A 19,823-nucleotide genomic window follows, 5' to 3' on the forward strand; every position below is an offset into this window, starting at 1 on the left:
GAATGTTTGAAAGGTGACTAACCAACGACCTTTCCTCTATGTGGATTTTCGAAGACTGCACTATTCGCCAGACTGGTCGATGTCAGACATAACGTATGACAAATGCCAGCAATCACATCATCAAACGTACTGATTACACAATTACAAATGCAATTCAAAAGCACATCTCTAAATGTTTATTTCATTAGTCAATAATGTAGAGTACATGAGTTATACAGGGCTTTTAAACCCCACCCCACAGGGCCACAGAACATGGCTTCTAACAGCTTCATTAACTTCACTTACTCTGTATTTTTAAGTAGGCCAAATCATACTTAATATATCCAACGGAAACATTACTAATTAATTTCACCAGACTCCATCTCATGAACCTTTTTCAGTATAAAAAGAAAATGTAAAACTCAACACAGCATTATATGGTCAAAGTTACTGTTTGGTTTTGTTGAATTCCAACTTGTAACCTGCTGTAAAACACCTCCATTTGATAGGCTAAAAGACATGGTGTGGTCCAAGGTTGTGCCATGTTTAAATGCACATGCTGTACGTAAGCACTGGCATATTGTATGAGAGGGCACCCATTTAGCGTCAGTCCTGGGTGAAGAGATTGGGGGAAGGCATCTGCTGCTCGTGGTGCCGGGGGCGGTACACACTGTGACCTTAGCCTGGTATTCCATCATCAGCTCTTCCTAGAAACCACCACCTCTTGACGCTCTACCTGGGTGTGGAAGCAGGACATGGCAGGCCTTTGGAGACTGTGCAGCATAGCTTCCCACCGGGCTCGTGACAGACTGGTGACAGATTTCGTCCAGCCACGAGGCACCTCGGCTACACTCTCCTTTGCCGACGGGAGAATCTGCTATTCACGCGGGCCTGCGTGTTCTGGAAGCCAGCACACTTCCCTACCAACAGGCCGCAAGCAGCCAGGAAGCACCTCCCCTCGATTTGTTTTCTGCATTCTAAACATGCTTTATTTCAGCTAAGGCTGTGGGGGTCTACGCAGCGTTAGGAGTCAAGGACACAAGGGCTCGGCCCGGCCTGTGGACGAGAGCACAGTGCTGCCAGATTCAGCCCTTTGACTGAAGGTCCTCCACCACAAATGAGCCAAACACCATCAAACAGGAAGAGAACAACTTTATTCATTTCTTTCTTAAAGCTTCTTTAACACACAACTATGTGTAGGGTGGCAGAAGAGAAAGGTTGATTACCATTGAGAGAAAGAGAGAGCACAGGAAGTATGTGCACAGGGCAAACCACAGGGAGAACATGGGTGGTCTTATACACAGCAACGGATGCAAAAAAGGGAAGTGGATTTGATATCTGAACACCAAAATGAGATTTAGATGTTTCAGATGTGAACTCCTTTCAGTGTTCACTTCTTCTCTACTCCAGTGCTGTTGCGACTGGTAGCACTGCTGCAGGCTGGCATGAGAAGTAGGTGGAGCATACAAGAAAGTTACAGCTGCTCCTGAACGTCCCAGAAACCCCTGGCACTCCTAACTTTAAGTTACCCCAGGGACAAAAAAAAAAGAAAAAAGAATAAATGTAATTGTTTAGGTAAGTAGAAGCAAGAGTTTAAAAAGGTGAGTATTACTCATTTAAAAAAGAGGAGCATTTCCTAAAAGTACTAGGTACAGAGGGTTCATTAAGGATGTAATTTTGGTTAAATCCTAGTCCAATACAACGATCTGTCATGTATTCAGCCATATACCCAACAAAAGTCCATGTAATATAGGACTGATGGGGGTGGGGGGGGGGAGTATAACACCTTTAACTGGTCAAAATCAGTAGTCATTACTGGACATCAGTCAAGTTGAAACTGAACTGCCAAGCCAGGAAAAAGACTAAAGGATCATCACTTAAACACCTCACTGCATATATTCTTTATCCATTACCTTCAGCACAGCTTCTGGGTTACTTCTAACACAGACACACAGACCCTCTCCCTCACCAAGTTTCATCACATTGACACATGAAAGGTCATGCCAAGGTTCAGGATCCAGGAAGTTTAAGCGACCAAGAAGGCAGAGTCTGCATGCTCGTGTCCAGTCCAGTGGATTCTCAGGAGAGCATCACCCTTTAAGACAGAAGAGATGTGCGGCAGTCTCAGAGACCGGGCACTGGTAATCTGCTATTATCATGGTGAGCTTGGTTCAGAGGTCACAATAAAAATTCTAAGAAGAATGATGACAACTACAAAGAAGTCAGGGATAAATTTCTCACCAAGAACTTTCAAGGACTGGAGTTTCCCTTAAAAATTATTTATAGTCACTTGTAGCACAAAGATTTCAAGTGTTTTCACTGTCACTATTATTGGCAACCACAGACCCCTGCTCCTAAACATCCATCTCCCCTTCTACCACTGTTAACCTCTCAGAGAGTCTATATTTACCCACCAGCTTACTGTCCCACTCACACGAACACAAAGTGCACTAGAGCCAGTATACAACAGACCGGCTAGTAAACACCGGGGCGTGATTTCTCCTAAGTGTGTATTTGCAATCTTTGAGCAAACATGCAAACAGACAAAAGCAGCAGCAACAACAACAAAAAAAAGGCAGAGAATATAGATGGCACCAGAAATTGGACATTTGAGTTGTTATTAAAAAGATGAAATAAACAGCACTCCCATTTGATTACAGACATGCAGTAACTGACTAGTCAAGTTAAGGCATATGCGGACACAGAAGACATTCTGCTGAGATTATTAGCATCTTGTCTAATTAGATCAATTATGGCTCCATTATGGAGGGTGTTCAGAGCATGCACTGAAACAACTGCAGAGAAAGGGACGGTGCTAAACAGACAAAATGAAAGGCCAAATGCACACAGAAAGCGTGTGCGTGCACGCACGCACACACACACGCGCACTTCAGTACTGATCAACCTTTTACCCTGCCCTGCCTCAAATAATAATCTCTTATCTTTCCACCCAAAAGGCAAGGCAGCCGAGGAAAATGCATTTGCTCAGTGGTAAATAACCTGTCCATAGAATGACCAGATCATGCTGATAATATGGGCAGAGGAAAAAAAAATAACAGTGCAAATTGAGGTGAGCAATTAAAAAAAAACAAAAAAACAAAACACTCATCTGCAATATAAGAAGAGTGAATAAAAAGAGAAATGAAAACACAAAAGGAAAACAGACTCAATAAAGCTGTAATGAAACTGCCAGACACTATGGTAAAGCAGAATTAAAGGCAAAGGGTCGAGTTCAAAGAAAATTCAAAAGGCAGCCTCCAATTCATTCTCTTCACTCTCCTGCCCAGCTTCACTACTAAATGGGAGTAGAAGGCAGTAGAAATACCACATCTGGCCACCATCCAAAGTGCACAAATACTTAAACAAGAGGTTTGAGAGGTCAAGATTCCGCACTGATTAAAGAAGACAAAAAGTGTTCCAAGAGGAAAAGGGTGAAGGTGCTCCGACAGTGTCTAAACTCTTTGGCTCACTAACCTGCTCCACCTCCCTTGGCCCTCTTCTGCTCTCTGCTGGTGAAGGCCAGTACTGCACCCTGAAGATTTGCATGTCGTGTTTGGTTGGGGGGGGGGGGGGGCTCAGAACCCAACAACACAGCACTGATCACGAACTCCAACGGCCAGTATGCTAAGGTTTAATAGACACCATAAGCTGGTGCTAGGTCTCAGATGTGGTCCCGGCATCACGATCTTCTTACACCTCATTACCAAGGCAGGCTGTGGATATTCTTAAGATATGATGTACAGAAACCTAGATGTGTGTGGGTCACATTCAACAAACTCTCACTAAGAGTCACCCATTTCAATAAAGTTGTATGAAAACCAGGTGTATTCTACTCAAGGCAAACATTAGTGAATGCAAAGATCAATCAGGTTTCTAACTGTAAATGATGGGGGGGGGGGGCACTTAAAGAAGCAAACAAAAACTCTTTTGTCCATAGTATAGAAATTTGGTAAAAAATAAACTGTAAACAAACAGATGGAATTTATAAACTCGGCCACAGGAGTCAAGCAGGAAGCCACGGAGAATGAGACCCATCCCACTCCGGCTCCCACTTGCCCTGATTGGAGGAATATGAGAGGAGGGGGTGGGGCTCTGAGACCAGCTCCTCCTATTCTAGCTTGACTCCAATCTTCTCTGTGTTGAGGAGGTGGAGGCTGTCATCTATGAGGAAACTAAAGAGGTCAAGAGAAGAGAAGATGTTGAGTTAATTTCCCAAGGAGTTAAAATTCCTGAAATTCCTCAAGAACATGGAGAGTAAAATGTTGACTTCCAGAGAGCTTCCTTGTAAATAATAATCCTAAATGTTTACTTTTAATTGTACTATGGATGCCACATATCAGTGTTGGAGGGACATTAATAATATGACTGTTCTTTATAAAACAAGGAAACAATGTTTTTTGTTTTTAAAATAACACTTCCAAGATGCAAACAAAACAAAACAGACTGTAGAACTTGTCGGTGCGGTGAGCCATCACATGAATTGCCAAAGGGCAAACATGTGTAGAATTGTGCTTGGACCCCTTCATTGCTTGCTTGCAGCTAGATTTATTATTATTATTTACGTTCTTTGGCCTTTTAATAAGCAGTAAGGCCACACAATAAGTAGGGTTAAACATGTACATGAAAAACAATCAATAAAGCAAAAACCTTGTTATGCCAACTACATTTCTTTACTAGTCTATGATATGAGATGAGTTGGTACAAAGGCATGGGTGCATAATCAGAAAGGTTGCACTGTTGCTCGTAAACAGTTGTAAAAATGGGCAGGGTTACCTGTAGAAGAGGAAGTGGACGGGTACGGTGCTGAGGTGCCAGACAGCGTGGGCGTCCAGCACCCAGAAGAGCGGCGGGAAGTCGAGCAGCTCCAGTAGGGCCAGGCCATGTAGAAGCAGCACCACCACGCCACACTTCCACCAGTACGGGAGCGCTCTCCGATGGTGCCAACACCAACACAGCCACCACAGCAGGTTGATGATACCTGCACACGCATGCATGTACGCATGTGCATGCGCGCACGCACACACACACACCAAAAAAGTAGAGTTGAATTTAGTAAATAAACATACACACTCTACCTAATTCATCAGTTAGAGGCTAGAACCCAAAGTTCCACCATGCATGCTTTGTGTTCTCTAACTGAATCACATGTTTTTCATCTGGGTCAGGTTATGACCGCAGATGTGCTCTTGTCTGGGTAATTCTGGGTTGTGGACCCACTCCCAACCCATCAGTGACACCAGCATGTCTAAAAACACCATCACCACTGGTTCCACTCGTACCATAGCAGTAATTATCCACTACCATATCAGACAACGCTGGCCTGGTCTAGTGACTTCAGCATGCAACTGTACACGTATAAAATGCATCTACGGAAGTGTTCGGTGAGAGCAGATACAAGCACACCACAGGGAATACAGGCACACAAGGCAGGTTTATCCAACACAATGGGCAGAGAGTATACAGTGATGTCAATAAGAACCAAGTGTATTTTTTAAAAATACATTTATATATTATAGATTTATACACAGTTGAGCAGGTGTCCCAGTGCCACTTCTTAGACCAGTCCCAGAAGACAGCAAACATGAGGGATTATTCATCACTCCCACAGCCTATTAAACTACAGACTGGGAAATGGGATCCCCCCCACGGATATCCATTAAACCACAACCTACAGCAGGGACCAATGCGACAACTATGGAAAGCACACTCTGGCCTCCTACGATAAATACCACAATACCCACACACACAGTCATGTATGGCATCAGAGACGCCACAACCAGAGAGGGCACTAACGAACATCTTCAATTCACATAAAAGGAAGGGAAAAAAAAAGAAAAAAGATTGTTAGCATTTTAACAACGCATGGCGAGAGCACATGAGAGAGACAGAGAGAGGGGGAGGGTGCCTGACCTATGGTTGCATTGGCAGCCATGTTGTATCCATAGTCGAAGCTGACGAAGGTGAGATAGGAGACGTGTGAGGTGAAGGCCAGGATGAGGAGGACTCCCACCATGCTGGACACGCCGGGACGCCTCAAACCCAGAGTTCTGCAACACACACACACACCCCCCACGGGAAACACATGAAATAAACACTGTGACAACCACAACTGTGTCTGGGAATACACAGACACATAAACACACTCCAATATCTAATTCCTTCCAGCCACTAAGAATGAATCCAAACGCCCGCTACAGGACACTGGGTTCTCCCGCCTGTGGTCTCTATGCGCTGCTCTCATTAGAGAGGCGAGAACCGACTCAAGCAGCTGCTTTCTCGTCTGTAACAGAGCACCAAGTATCTGCCGCTCACCTGACGCAGCACAGGTAGATGGAGTAGAGGATGACGGCCGACGCGCAGAAGTAGTCCATTTTCTGCAAAGCAGAGCAGAGGGTCATGAACTGAGAACACAGGGTCACGAACACAGAACAGAGGGCTTTCTGCGAGTGTCTTTAACTGATCATCATTTACAAATATTAGTTTAAAAAAAATCTGTAGCTATTTTTTCATTCTCCACTTTTTTCTGCATGATGTAAGCGATTCGATGTATTAATCCGGCAACAGTAAATCAAGGTACCAGGGTTCAAGGTATAACCTGGAAGACATTTCTATGCTCAGATAAGTGTTGAAATGTCATCATACAAGCTCATTCTCCATGAGCCTGGAGTGAGTCAGCTGTGTGTTGAAAAGCCCTCAAACTTGCGCTCAATTTGTTCATTCTAGGTACGGCGCAACATTTTAACGACTGCCGCTCCACTTCTGTGTGCGGGGAGGTCTCCAGTACCTCGGTTAGATAGGTGTCTCTGGTGTGAAACACTGTCGACCAGAACCAGGCATTCAGAGACACCTGCAGGGAACAGACGAACAGAAAGAGGTCAAACGGATCTCTAATATGCAAGGAAGCAAAATGCTGATAACATTTCATCAGAATTTAAACTGCAGACACCAGTTCCATTTCAAATAATAATCCCATATTGCTTTACATGAAGACCAATAAGGTATATACTGTGAATAAGTACGGATTAGCCTAAATCTGCCTGCATGAGCGATTTTGTATTTTGCTTGCAAACGCAAAGAAACAGATGGATAAAAAGACAAATGGAAAAACACACACACACACACACAGAGACAAAGACACACAAAAACATACATGCACCACACAGACAAAAGACATACAGACAGACACTGCCATTCTCTCTCTCTCTTACCAGTGAGAAGGCGGTGATGGTGTGGTACATGGGGCACTGGCGGGGCACAGCGCTGCGATAACGGAGCAGCATGAGTAGACAGGCGAGGCCGTTAAGCAGAGACGCCAACGCTGAGGCCGGCTCCTCGAAGCACAGGAACCGCACAAACGGCCACTGAATCCCACCACCCAGGCAGAGTTAATAGAGAGTAGGGTTAGTGAGGGACAGGGGGAGACTGAGAGAGGGAAACAAGGAGGGGTTTCACCATGTTGAAGGGTCAGTGTATAAATGTCCTTGTAGAAACCACTGCTGATCCTGCATTAGGATCACACATGTAGATCTGATGCATGAAAGTGATTTTTTTCTTTCACCATCTCGCACTGTTCAGAATCTGACACGAACCTTTCCATGGAACTGAGGAACCCCATAACCCTCAGCCTGATACAGCCTCACCGTGGTCCACATGCACTGATAGCGACAGTCATCACGACACGTCCAGCCTGCAAGAGAACCAGCTCCCGTCATGCTCTCAACAAAGGTTTTCTCAACATGCAATGCTGACATTTTTTCCACCCGTAAATCGTTGCCTTTAACAACTGATAAATTAGCAGAACAACATGGAAGACACCGTCTATGGCTCTGCCAATCACTGATACTACAGTAATATCATGCGTTTTTATCTGTCCTAAGAAATTCGCATGAAATGGTTAGAGTATTAAGTAGTTCTCTCCTGTCAGGGAAAACAGACGATTCAAGTTGTGACAGTGGTAGTTTGGTAGTTATCTAACAAAGCTAGGGTTAGTTATCTTATATGATAACTTTTTAAAATTACTTTAACAACAAAGCACCAAATTTGAAGGCTGTGCGTTTCAACTGCATATCCTTTTTCAAAAAGCACAGCTGCAACCCCCTCAGGTTTCCAAAGCCAACCATTGCCATTTTGAGGCCACCTCGCCATCTATCCCAAGTGAGCCAAGTTACATAATTAACCAAACAAGACGTACAAAAGGCTAAGAGTTTTGCATAAGAAAGAAACCCCGCTATAGCCTCTGCTTTCAAAGCAAACCCCCTCACCCGTGAGCGCCATGTAAGGCGGCTGTGCAGACTCGAAGCCCCGCAGCCTTGCCCCGGTGCAGTTTGTGCGTGAGCACTGCTTCACGCAGTCCCGGTACACCGGCTCTTTGTCGCCTTGGGAGCCGCTCGCGGGCGCCAACACGAGCAGGACGGCGGAGGTGAACGCGACCAGGCTCGCGGGGATGCGGCGGTGTGGGCGCGAGGCCATGGCGTCGGTCGGCTTCTCACGAGCTGCAGGGCACGGCGCGCGGCGAATGCGTCGTGTCAAGCCATAGGACCGAAGCGACAGGAATGAGCATTACCGCGACATGGCAGTCGTTACGGCTCAATACAGAACTGCAGATAGCTGTAAACCTGCAGATGATTTTCCTTAACCCTGAAATGCTCGTCACTATGCTACACGAGTAGACTAAGCTAACAGAGAGTAAAAACACTTCGGCTTCTCCCGGAAGTACATCCCTCACCCCGGCTCTTTCTTTCAGTTCAGTTCTTTATTGACGTTAATAAGATACATCATTGCCATTAACAAAAATGGCAATAAGACAGGAATGAAACAAAAGTACACTGTTTACAAAATAATAAATTGCCGATATATGATCAACAATATTGGCCAGTGCTGGATTGCAATTATGAGACACATCAATAGATGTCACTAGACACTCGTGCTGTGTGCCAGGCTGTATGCCATTGTGATATAATCATTTTTCACTTGTTGTTTATTATAAATACCTGAATTTATTGTTAAATTATTATTTTAATATTTACAGCATTTAGCTGATGTTTTTATCTAAAGCAGCTTACAACAATTCTGACTGAACACAACTTGAGCAATTGATGGTTAAGGGCCTTGCTCGGGGATCCAACCGTGACAGATTTGCAGTGGTGGGCTTGAAGTGGTATCCTTCTGATTTTTTGTCAAGTACCAACTTCTTCTTTCCTGAAATAATTATATCATCAGTATTTACACTAACCTTTGTGGACCAGTGTGTAGAGTGCTTCTTGTATCTTGTACAGTGCTTTAGATGCACCTTGTGCTATTCTGTTACTTCATCTTTTTAAAAAATGTATTTATTTATTTATTTTTGCCTCTCGGAAATATTTGCTTTACTTGATTTCAAAGTACCTTATGCTCTGCATAACTGGATGCATTCTTGTCTTTCTTAAACTTTAAAAGACAGAGTTCCGCAACCTAATTACCTTTATAATATCTTCCTTCAGCAAGGTTCAGTCCTTTGTTTAGTTTGAATAGTTTTAGAAGAAGTCAATAAATTCACTACCTGTTTAAAATTAGATTTAAAACTTCCACTGCTTAGATACTAAAAACACAGAAATAATAATTTGGGAAGTGGAAGTTATCCAAGTTGGCTCTGACCCAAGTAAATAACAAAAGCTATTAAATGTCTTCTAAATATCTATGTCCTTTTTAAGCAGATAAGCATTACATCTGCTTCTAGTTTGCTGAATGGGATAATAAGATTTAGATATGATCATTATTTATAATTATATGATCATTATTTAAATCGCTCTGAACATTAAAAGACAAATCAGAACTAAGTTAAACACATAAGCCTGTGTCTCCCTGTGCTGCCCCTGTCTCCAGGGGAGCTACACGGGTTAGGCTACTACTCCTTCAATGTAGACTATGTGTCCCCAGGGTGTTTCCCCACATGTGTCCCCAGGGTGTTTCCCCACATGTGTCCCCAGGGTGTTTCCCCACATGTGTCCCCAGGGTGTTTTCCCCACATGTGTCCCCAGGGTGTTTCCCCACATGTGTCCCCAGGGTGTTTCCCCACATGTGTCCCCAGGGTGTTTCCCCACATGTGTCCCTAGGGTGTTTTCCCCACATGTGTCCCTAGGGTGTTTTCCCCACATGTGTCCCCAGGGTGTTTCCCCACATGTGTCCCCAGGGTGTTTTCCCCACATGTGTCCCCAGGGTGTTTCCCCACATGTGTCCCCAGGGTGTTTTCCCCACATGTGTCCCCAGGGTGTTTCCCCACATGTGTCCCCAGGGTGGTTTCCCCACATGTGTCCCCAGGGTGAGAAAATCCCATGTGACACCATTAAAATTAAATTCTTCATAATTTAGATTTATCAGCTTCTGCGGAACAACATGTACATTGCTACACAAATGTTAGCATCAGAGTTTGTAAGTTTTGGCATTTTTATCTTGTGTTTGTGCCTCTATATAAGAATCATTGGCCACCCCATGGAAACAGTTATGATGGCACCCCTAATGGAAAACTACGATAGCTGTAAACCGCTCTACACATCACCCAGTAGTACACCCAAGAGTCCCACCCCAAGTAAACATGAGTTGCTTTCTCTTCATCAGGATCATCAGGCACATGTGGAGGTGGAGTATACATGTCTTGTAGGTGGTTATGGCACTATTAGCATCAGTCCAAGCAACTTTTAGCTGAGATTTCATTCCTCTCATCGTCGTATTCACTAGCTATAATACATTTGAGTTGGTTTGAATTGTTTTTGTTTAACCGGCTGTTTAGAGTGAATCCACTTTCTAATATCCACAGCTAGGAGTGACATAAGTATACATCTAGAGCTTGGCAGAATGTTGGAGAAGGGTAATACTGTAGGAATGTTGTAGAGCAAGACAGCAAGAATCAAGCTGAGATGACATGCTTTCATTTGTATTCTAAAAATGTGGTAGCGCATATTGTTAAAGGTCAACTGATCTGTCCAATCAACCTTTCAGATAGAAAATATCCAACCTAAACTGCCATCAGTGTAGTTTAAAGAGGCAATACCCTGCAGAGAAAAAAAGGAACACTTGTATTACAAATTGAAAATACAAATGTTGGAGGGGTCATCTCATGATACTGACAACCACATCCACAAAAGAACAGAATGTGGAACACACACCTGGCTTCAGTTTGGGATCTACCACAATTCTTCTAAGAGATTAATGTTGGTTAAACTTGTACTGTAATTGAGAAATAGTGAAAATGTGTTAATCATCAAGTTAAGTACAAATGGTCACAAAATAACACACAGTAAAATATTAGTTTTTGTCATAATTATTTCCTTCCAGTCTCCGCGTTCTCCCTGTCTTGTGTTATTTTAGTTCCACGCCTTAGTTTCGTTTTCTCCGCCGTCCCTCGTTTCTACCTTGTTAACCCTGTCGTGTTCCCGCTGTCTTGGCTGTTCATTACATGTTTATTCGAACGGTTGTTTCTTTGTGCGCCGCGCCTTTGTGGTAGTCCTAGCCTTTGTGTTTCCTAGCATTTGTTATAACCGGCAGTTTATATATACCGCAGTTTATAATGTAACAACTGGGCCCAAATCCAGGATATGAAAATCTAAATTATGCAAGGTCCTTTGATTATATGCTAATTTTTAGAATGATCACATTAAAATAAATTAATGAAGTTTTTTTTTTTCATTACAACTTTACTGAGCTGTTTTCTGCTAGGGAGTAATGTATTAGGCTAAAAATAGCTAACTTAGTGACTAAAAACAGTAAGCAGCACAGCTGTGTAACTTAATCACAAACGTTAGTGACAAACGTAACAATGAACAATAGTTTTGTGTTAATTTGTGTAGGACAGCCTGCATACAGCCGTTGCGTGATGACTAAGTCAGTATGTTTGCCTGCAATCCGGTTTCTTGAGGTTCCACCCTACAGAGGATAGAAAAACAATCATACAGCAGCTGATCAATGCATTATACGATGGACACGATAATTATTTTTAAAAGGTGAGATTTATTTATTTATTTGCTTGTCTGTTTTTAAAATAAACCCATCCATAAACAATCATTTTTGGCCATAATATTTGTTACTGTGTTCTTCCAATAGGTTTACCATTTTCTGTCCTGAATTGTGGAAGCAAAGCATTACCAGAGCTCACAGTAAGTACAACAACATACAAATAAAATGAAATCATAACAAGGCTACACACAGGGAAATTGCAAATACTTATGAACAAAAATAAAAATAATGATAAAATGGAAAGCACAAACGATATTTTGATAATAAAGTAGTGCTAATCAGCAAATGGAAAACCACATATTTTTCTATATATTGGCTCACAGAAATACAAGAAAACACAGATAAAAATCAAGTGTATTCCAGTGCTACAATCACCTGAGGCATTTCAATCCTATATAAAACTTTTATGTTTAGGTTAATTGTTAAGTGAAGAGTATTTTAGATAATACAAGCATGAGTTAATATAACCATCAGAGTTGAGTTAATATAACCATGGAGTTAGACAGTGTTATCCTTAATAAACAGAAAAGTTTGGTTCTGTGAGCTAGTGTATAGTTATTTAATTTTAAAATTGTGAAATTATTCCTGGTGCTTATTTTGATGGCGTACCTCTGGTGAGGCATATATGAGTCTACCACAGGTATAAACCGCAGCTTCTACCCCTGCTGGCTGGATGTTGTAATTGGCCACAAACATTTTTGAACAAAGATGCATTTGTTTCAAAATATAATGTATCAAATATATCAAAGTAATTTTATATAATGTATCAAATATTTCAAAGTAATTTTAGTTTAATTATCTTTAAATTCAATTAGATCTTTTTCAACTCTGTTACATAAACAGGCCTTGGATTTATCAGCTGTGAGAGTCCCTATTGTCCCAAATGCATCACTGAAATAAAGTTTGCCTGGACATAAATAACTAAATGCATAAATGAATAAATAGGGCTGAATTCAAGGGAAGGGAATAAAGAATGCATCTGACCTCAATATTTTTATAAATATATTAGTTAGTTAGCTCACTTATTCAAATAGTCTGTTTAATCTGGGCAAACAATGTACATATACAAAGTGCCTCCTATGAATTCTCTTCCAAAGTCCAAAGGTTTATTTTGCATTTCTCTCATTCTTGTTGTGTTTCTGTCATTCTGATGTAAATCAGAATTTGTATCTTTAGGATGGTTTTTGGGATGTTTTTTTTAAATGATGTATGCATAACTGTGCTGTCAAACTAAAATATTGTTTCTACTTTAGTGAAACGTCTTGGAGTAACAGATACTATGCAGACCTAAATATGACAGCCTCAGTCAAATCAGGGCATCTCATTGGCATCTTGTAGAATGACAAGTTAATACTACACATATGTGTCAGGTATTAGATTAGGCTACACTAAATGCAGGATAAAGTAGTTGTAAGATCAATTATATTGCAGTGAAGTCCCTGCAGTTTCTCATTGACCATGGAGCCTTGTGTGTCTACCATGTTTTATTTCATCCTGACAGAAAACATAAGAACCTGTCATTATGTAAGCAGTTCTGAATGAGGTTTGTCTGGTTCCCAAACACTTGTATGGGTGTATGATTCAAATTCTTCCTGCTTGCACCCATTACATTCAGCTCTGCTTGACCAACCCAGCAGGTTGTGAGTCTGACAGCAGGCTGTCAATCAAATATGCTAAATGGAATATTAGGCCCATGCCCACACCATTCTCAGCTGGGCTGATGAGCCTGTTTGGTTTGTTTTTGAGTGTTTTTTTTTTTTGTTGAGAAATTGCTGAATGTTTAATATAATTAGTATTAGTATTACATGTACATTTTCTCTGGGGCTTTAAACCCAGCAGGTTTTTCTTGTCTTCCCCCAGGATTGTGCAAAATCAGTGAAGAGGAAGATCAAAAGACCAAGGTTCTAAAGACTGTGAAATATATCTATGAGAATGAACTGCCTTTTGATCACAATAATAATTTACATTTACCTTTATCAAAAGAAGATGAGAAAGATTTTAAAGACGCATACCAAAACTTAAATTATGATAAAACTGATTCTCAATTTGTTTTTGCTATAATAGACAGAGGTTGTGATTATATAAAAGAGACTATTGGGCCTTATAAACCTGTTAAAAATGATTCTTACCAATTAGATTACAAAAAACATGAAAAATACATTCATGCAGAAACAATATTAATCAAAAAGATTAATGAGGTGATTAAGAGTAAAACTGTTTTAAAGGTATTGATCTTCACGAAGTTTAGCCCTTGTTTTAATAAAAAAGGGGGAACACCATGTTCAACTGAACTGTGTGAAAATGCAAAACAATGGCATACTCGCGGCATAACAACAGTAGTGGCATTTGATGTATTTTATGGTTATAATGGGTCTACAGAAAAATATATTCCAAAACTAACTTTTGAACATTTACAAATTATCTTTAATTGTCCTTCTTATGAGACATATAAAAACAATGAAAGGTTTACACTGGATCCATGTTGGTTTACAACAGTAAAAAGATTCTTACCACTAGATGGTTCCTTGTCAGTAGGTGAGCCATTTGAAATCCAGTGGAAGATGTTGAAAAAACAAAATAATTTAATCAGAAATTGTAAAAAAAAACTAGCCCAACAAAATGATAATCTTATATGCCTAGATGATTATTACAAATTGGTTAATCCTGAAAGTCGAGATTATAAGTATTGGACAGAAATCTGTCACGCAAGTTATGCCAAATATTGTGTAAACATACTCAGTAAATGCCTAGATAAAGCAATATTTGAGTTTTATATACAGCAAGCTGTAAATCAGTTTAGAGATAACATTTCCCCACCAATTGTTCAGTCCTTACGTATATATGTTAAAGCCTCTTCACACCTTCTATATATTCTTGAATGCCTAAAAGAACAAACACTACCTGCCAACTCTTTGCTTTTTTCAATGGACATTAAAAGTTTCTGCACAGTAATCCCTAAAGAAGATGGATTGAGGGCTTTAAAACATTTTGATGGAATACCTAAGAAAAATCTTCCCGTATATATTCTCCTAAAACTGTCAGAACTTGTGTTAACTCTGAACTACTTCATCTTTGACTCCAAGTACTATTCACAAATAAGAGAAGTTAGTATGGTTACTAAAATGGGACCATGGACACTAAAATGGGACTTTGTAAACCTCTTTGTTGGATTCATTGAGAAACATTTTTTTGAGGAATATACTACAGCTCTACCCTTACAGTTTTCGAGATACATTGATTACATTTTTGGTATTGCTACATGCACATTAGAAAACCCCCAACTGTTCATTTCTTCATTCTCCAAGTTCAACCCAGCACATCCTGGCATGAAGACAGACTTTTTGGATGTTCCAGTGAAGTTAGCTAATTCTTCTTTAAATACCACCATCTATTATAAACTTATTATACTTAAACACTCCAGAATCCTTCAGGACGATGCAGAGACAGCATCCCTTTTTAAGGATCCTCCACTAATCTCATACAGACGAGATAAAAACATCAAAGACATCCTTGTCAAGAGTGAGATAAATGATTGTTCAAATAATGGCCACACTCTTGGAACTTTAGAACCCCAGCCCTGCCCACGTCTGCAGTCCCCAGCCCTGCCCACGTCTGCAGTCATCCCTGCTGAGGCGACCTCTGTGTGCCCTGCTACAGTGGCTGCCATGTCTCCAGCTTCTCCAACCACAGCTGCAACAGCCTGCTCTGAGTCCTCTGCACCGTCTGCTCATCAGCTCCCTTTACTGGTGGGTTTTGGAGTTTTTTCTCCCCAGAGGTGTCCAGCAGCTAACTGCTGGTACTGCTCATACTGATCTTGACTTTGTTTGTGACCCCGCACTAATGTCTGATCCCGTCCAGCCTATTGATCCAGTGCCTACCATGGATGACAATCTGCAACCCCAGACTCTTTCTGTGTTTGTGAGTACAGTAATACATTAGCTGGCAAATCATTACAATACATGTCTATGTTTCTGGGCTTGAATATGATGATCATATAAGATCATCATCTAACCTCTTCACCTCTCAGGGGGTGGGGGGAGGGATGTCTATATTCTTCTAAGCACTTCTGTTGCCTCGACCACACCAGCTAGAGACCCAAGCTCTTTCCTGTCCCGTCACCAGCCTAACTGAAGTTCCAAGTGGAGGTTGTCGCTCAGGATATGTCCTCACATGTGTTTTCTCTACATCTCTCTTTCTGTGATACAGGTCTCACCATACTTCCAGATCCTGCTTCTGCAGTCTATATAGCCTGTGACCTTTGAAGATCTGGTTCTCAAGCACTTGGCCTGTGTACACGTGACCTCCGACTCCACCGATATGACAATGATGGTTTCATAGTTTTACTGTTCTTTTTCTTGGCTCCTTTCAAGGTTTCTTGCTCATGCTCTAGTGAGTTTTTCCTCGCCACCCTTGGCTTGCTCACTGGGGGCTTGGACTTGGACTTTTGTTAAGATTCTTTATGACATCTGTTGTCAAAAGCATTATATGAATAAATTTGACTTCACTTCTTTTTATTGCTATGTGTGTTTGGTCCACAATTTCCATCTCATGTTTTCTTATTGCTTATATTTATTCCTTATACTGCTTTATTTGTCCATGTGTTTGCTCTTGGATGTTCTTAAATCCAACTTAACTAGTAAGCTAGCAACAGCATCATTAACTCCTAAAACCAGGTGATTGTTTACAACCAATATTAACCTACTTAAGAAGAATGTCAGATGAGTGCTGTTTAATTAACCCTGACTGACTAGCTACCTCACTTGTTCGTTTACATTGTTACACTGGAACTCAGTCTTTTCAGCCTTTAATGTCATGCTGTGACCAGAGCAGATATCCGAGGGAATGTTTGTCATGCTTGGCTTGGTGGTCTTAAGGGCCCTACTAATATTGATGATAGTAAAGGACCAAAGCTAACAAGGTCCTGTGGCCCTCCACAGGGGTGGGGGGAGGGGGTTGCTATGACAAAGAAATGGACCAAATGCCTCCTAAAGGCAATGGGTCCCACTGCTCTTCCTACAGCCAGTATCGCCGGTCCTTCTCTCTGCCCACTGCCATTCTTGTCCTTTGGCCAGCTTTCAGGGTTTCTCAGGATGATTCCCATGATTCATAATTCCCATCTCATTCTGTTCCTTCTGTGCTGTCACTCTCATACACTGTGTGTGTGTGTGTGTGTTTTACATATTTTAAAACTCTGGATTGAATTTGAAACTGTGGTCAAGGAAAGATGTGGTTGTGTTATGTACCCTACACTAAAAACATACCTAACAATCTATTGTTACTTTGCTGAGAGGGACATGGACTCCTGCAGCCTGATATGAGGTCAGTGATGTGATACCCCTGGTGTGATACCTCCTGCCTGTCTTCCTGATATGAGGTCAGTGATGTGATACCCCTGGTGTGATACCTCCTGCCTGTCTTCCTGATATGAGGTCAGTGATGTGATACCTCTGCTGTGATACCTCCTGCCTGTCTTCCTGATATGAAGTCAGTGATGTGATACCCCTGGTGTGATACCTCCTGCCTGTCTTCCTGATATGGTGGCAGTGATGTGATACCTCTGCTGTGATACCTCCTGCCCGTCTTCCTGATATGGTGGCAGTGATGTGATACCTCTGCTGTGATACCTCCTGCCTGTCTTCCTGATATGGTGGCAGTGATATGATACCTCTGCTGTGATACCTCCTGCCTGTCTTCCTGATATGAGGTCAGTGATGTGATACCCCTGGTGTGATACCTCCTGCCTGTCTTCCAGATATGGTGGCAGTGATGTAATACCTCTGCTGTTGTACCTCCTGCCTGTCTTCCTGATATGAGGTCAGTGATGTGATACCCCTGCTGTGATACCTCCTGCCTGTCTTCCTGATATGAGGCCAGTACAAGATTCTATTGTCCTGCCCCTCCTGCAGTTCCAAAGGCACTCACCTTCCAGGGAGAAAAGTATATATGGTGGGTAATGAAATGGGAGTTATATGGTTATATAATTATGTAGGAATAATTAAGAATTATGAGTGATTGTTTAAACTGTAATAAATATAATCACCATGATACTTTTGATTGGTACATGTACATGTACTGTTGCTTGGGTCTGACAACACCCATATCCATCTTCACAGATACCAGTGTGACTGATCAACAAGACAGTTTGTCACCAAGACACCTATTCAGTTGGTGGTGATTTACAACCCCACCTTGATGCTTAAGAGATCAATTACACCCTCCCACACTGTCCTACATAATCAATTGTCTCCTTACAACTTCCAGACACTTAATTCTGTTTACAGTATTTGGTTTGTTTTTTCAGAACATTCCTCTGTCATCCTGATGGCCATACATATTTGTAAACGTTTATGTACATTTAAAGCATATATCTTTAGTCATCCCAATCCAGTGCCAGCCAGAGAAGGATGGGCTCCCCTTTTGAGTCAGGTTCCTCTCAAGGTTTCTTCCTCATGACATCTCAGGGAGTTTTTTCTTGCCACTGTCGCCGCTGGCTTGCTCATTAGGGGTTATGGTCTGGATTGGTCTGGATTACTCCTATTAGAGTAATCTCCTCCACTCCATGGTGTGGCCTTGTTGATTTGCCCTTATTGTTTCTTCCTCACTGTCTTAAGGGCCAAGCCATTGCTTTATTAGTTTGTTAGATGACTAGTTTGTTAGATGTTAGATGATCCATACTATTTTTCAAAATTGTTCATTCAAGAATCATATTCCACATCTTAATGCTGTTGTTTGAAGAAAATAAACTGAGATTTGAGTGTGTAAGAACTGTGTGTGTGTGTGTGTGTGTGTGTGTGTGTGTGTGTGTGTGTGTGTGTGTGTGTGTGTGTGTGTGTGTGTGTGTGAAACACCACCTAATAGTTGCTGGACTTATGGTTCATGTGCCAAAATGAAAAGGCTTTATTAATGACTGAACTTTTCAATTAGTCTAGAAATAATATATATTTTCTTTATTTTAATTTTGAATGTTCGGTAATCACATCAGCTGGAGGGCCCATGGCAGGTGTAAAGAGGGTTAAACTCTTTATGTCCAATAGTCAGAGGGTTCAACTACATAGTCTGTTGTTCTCTTCCCTGCTGTGTTGTAGTGGTAATGTCTGAAGTTGTTTGGCAGGTCGGTTCTACAGCAGACCTCCTCACTAAGGGTATGGAAACTGTAGCCCTTATCTTCTCTTAGTGGTCCAGCAGAGCTCAAACCATCTGCCTTCAAACTTTAATGACTAATGGAACAAAATTAATGGGACCCATTAGTGCTCTGATTTTTGCAAAGAACACAAAGCACCACAAAGATGTAATAAATTAATATTTGAGGCTTTTAAATAAAAAGGTATGAGTAAATATAAAAATAAAGCATAAATATTTGACATCTGAATATCTGGAAGATGCTTCACTGGGTAACAACGTTAAAGATAGATATAATTTTTAATTATTAAACCATGACCTTAACCTTCCTCAAGAACATCCAGCCTAAAATATCTATTTTATTTTTAGCTTGCTATTGTACTGTTAAACATATTCAACTGCCACTTTAGACTTAACAGACCTTGAACTCTAATCTTACAGATCTCTCTTCTGTCATCTAAAAGCCCATATTTTAGCTCTTTTGTCCTTAACATCACAATCCTATGTCAACCAGAGGAGGATGAGTTCCTATTGTTAGTTCCCAGCCTGAAGGTTCCTTCCTCACACCATCTCAATCTTATATGTAAGTATGATTCCGACAGAGCCATGCCTGATTAGGTGTATACTGTCCCCTGCTGTGCTTTGATTGTAATGTCCGGAGATATTTATTGACAAAATATATGGCATGACCATTCCCTCAGTAAGCCTGTCAGCCAACATCAGTAGAGACACAAGAG

At 41.4% G+C, this 19,823-nt stretch overlaps 1 protein-coding gene across 1 annotated transcript; it reads right to left on the bottom strand.

Annotated features, from left to right (window-relative positions):
- Positions 1 to 1,114: 1,114 nt before the first annotated feature.
- Positions 1,115 to 8,705, bottom strand: pgap3 (post-GPI attachment to proteins phospholipase 3). The gene is made up of 8 exons (XM_027009232.2): positions 8,241 to 8,705; positions 7,569 to 7,666; positions 7,188 to 7,340; positions 6,764 to 6,826; positions 6,292 to 6,353; positions 5,890 to 6,026; positions 4,753 to 4,957; positions 1,115 to 4,151 (listed from the first exon to the last, which is right to left on the bottom strand). Exons 1-8 carry the CDS (start codon positions 8,446 to 8,448, stop codon positions 4,088 to 4,090), a joined length of 990 nt encoding a protein of 329 aa, XP_026865033.1. The 5' UTR covers positions 8,449 to 8,705; the 3' UTR covers positions 1,115 to 4,087.
- Positions 8,706 to 19,823: the final 11,118 nt, after the last annotated feature.

This window comes from Electrophorus electricus, chromosome 14 (genome assembly GCF_013358815.1).
Source record: "Electrophorus electricus isolate fEleEle1 chromosome 14, fEleEle1.pri, whole genome shotgun sequence".
Classification (NCBI taxonomy): Eukaryota; Metazoa; Chordata; class Actinopteri; order Gymnotiformes; family Gymnotidae; genus Electrophorus; species Electrophorus electricus.

Bases quoted from the DNA above. Each gene is read 5' to 3' on its own strand.
- pgap3 (XM_027009232.2), bottom strand. From the start codon at position 8,448: ATGGCCTCGCGCCCACACCGCCGCATCCCCGCGAGCCTGGTCGCGTTC. The intron at 6,354-6,763 runs GTACTGGAGACC...TCTGCTTTGCAG, and splicing joins GAGACACCTATCTAACCGAG to AAAATGGACTACTTCTGCGC. The intron at 4,152-4,752 runs GTAACCCTGCCC...TGACCTCTTTAG, and splicing joins GTCCACTTCCTCTTCTACAG to TTTCCTCATAGATGACAGCC.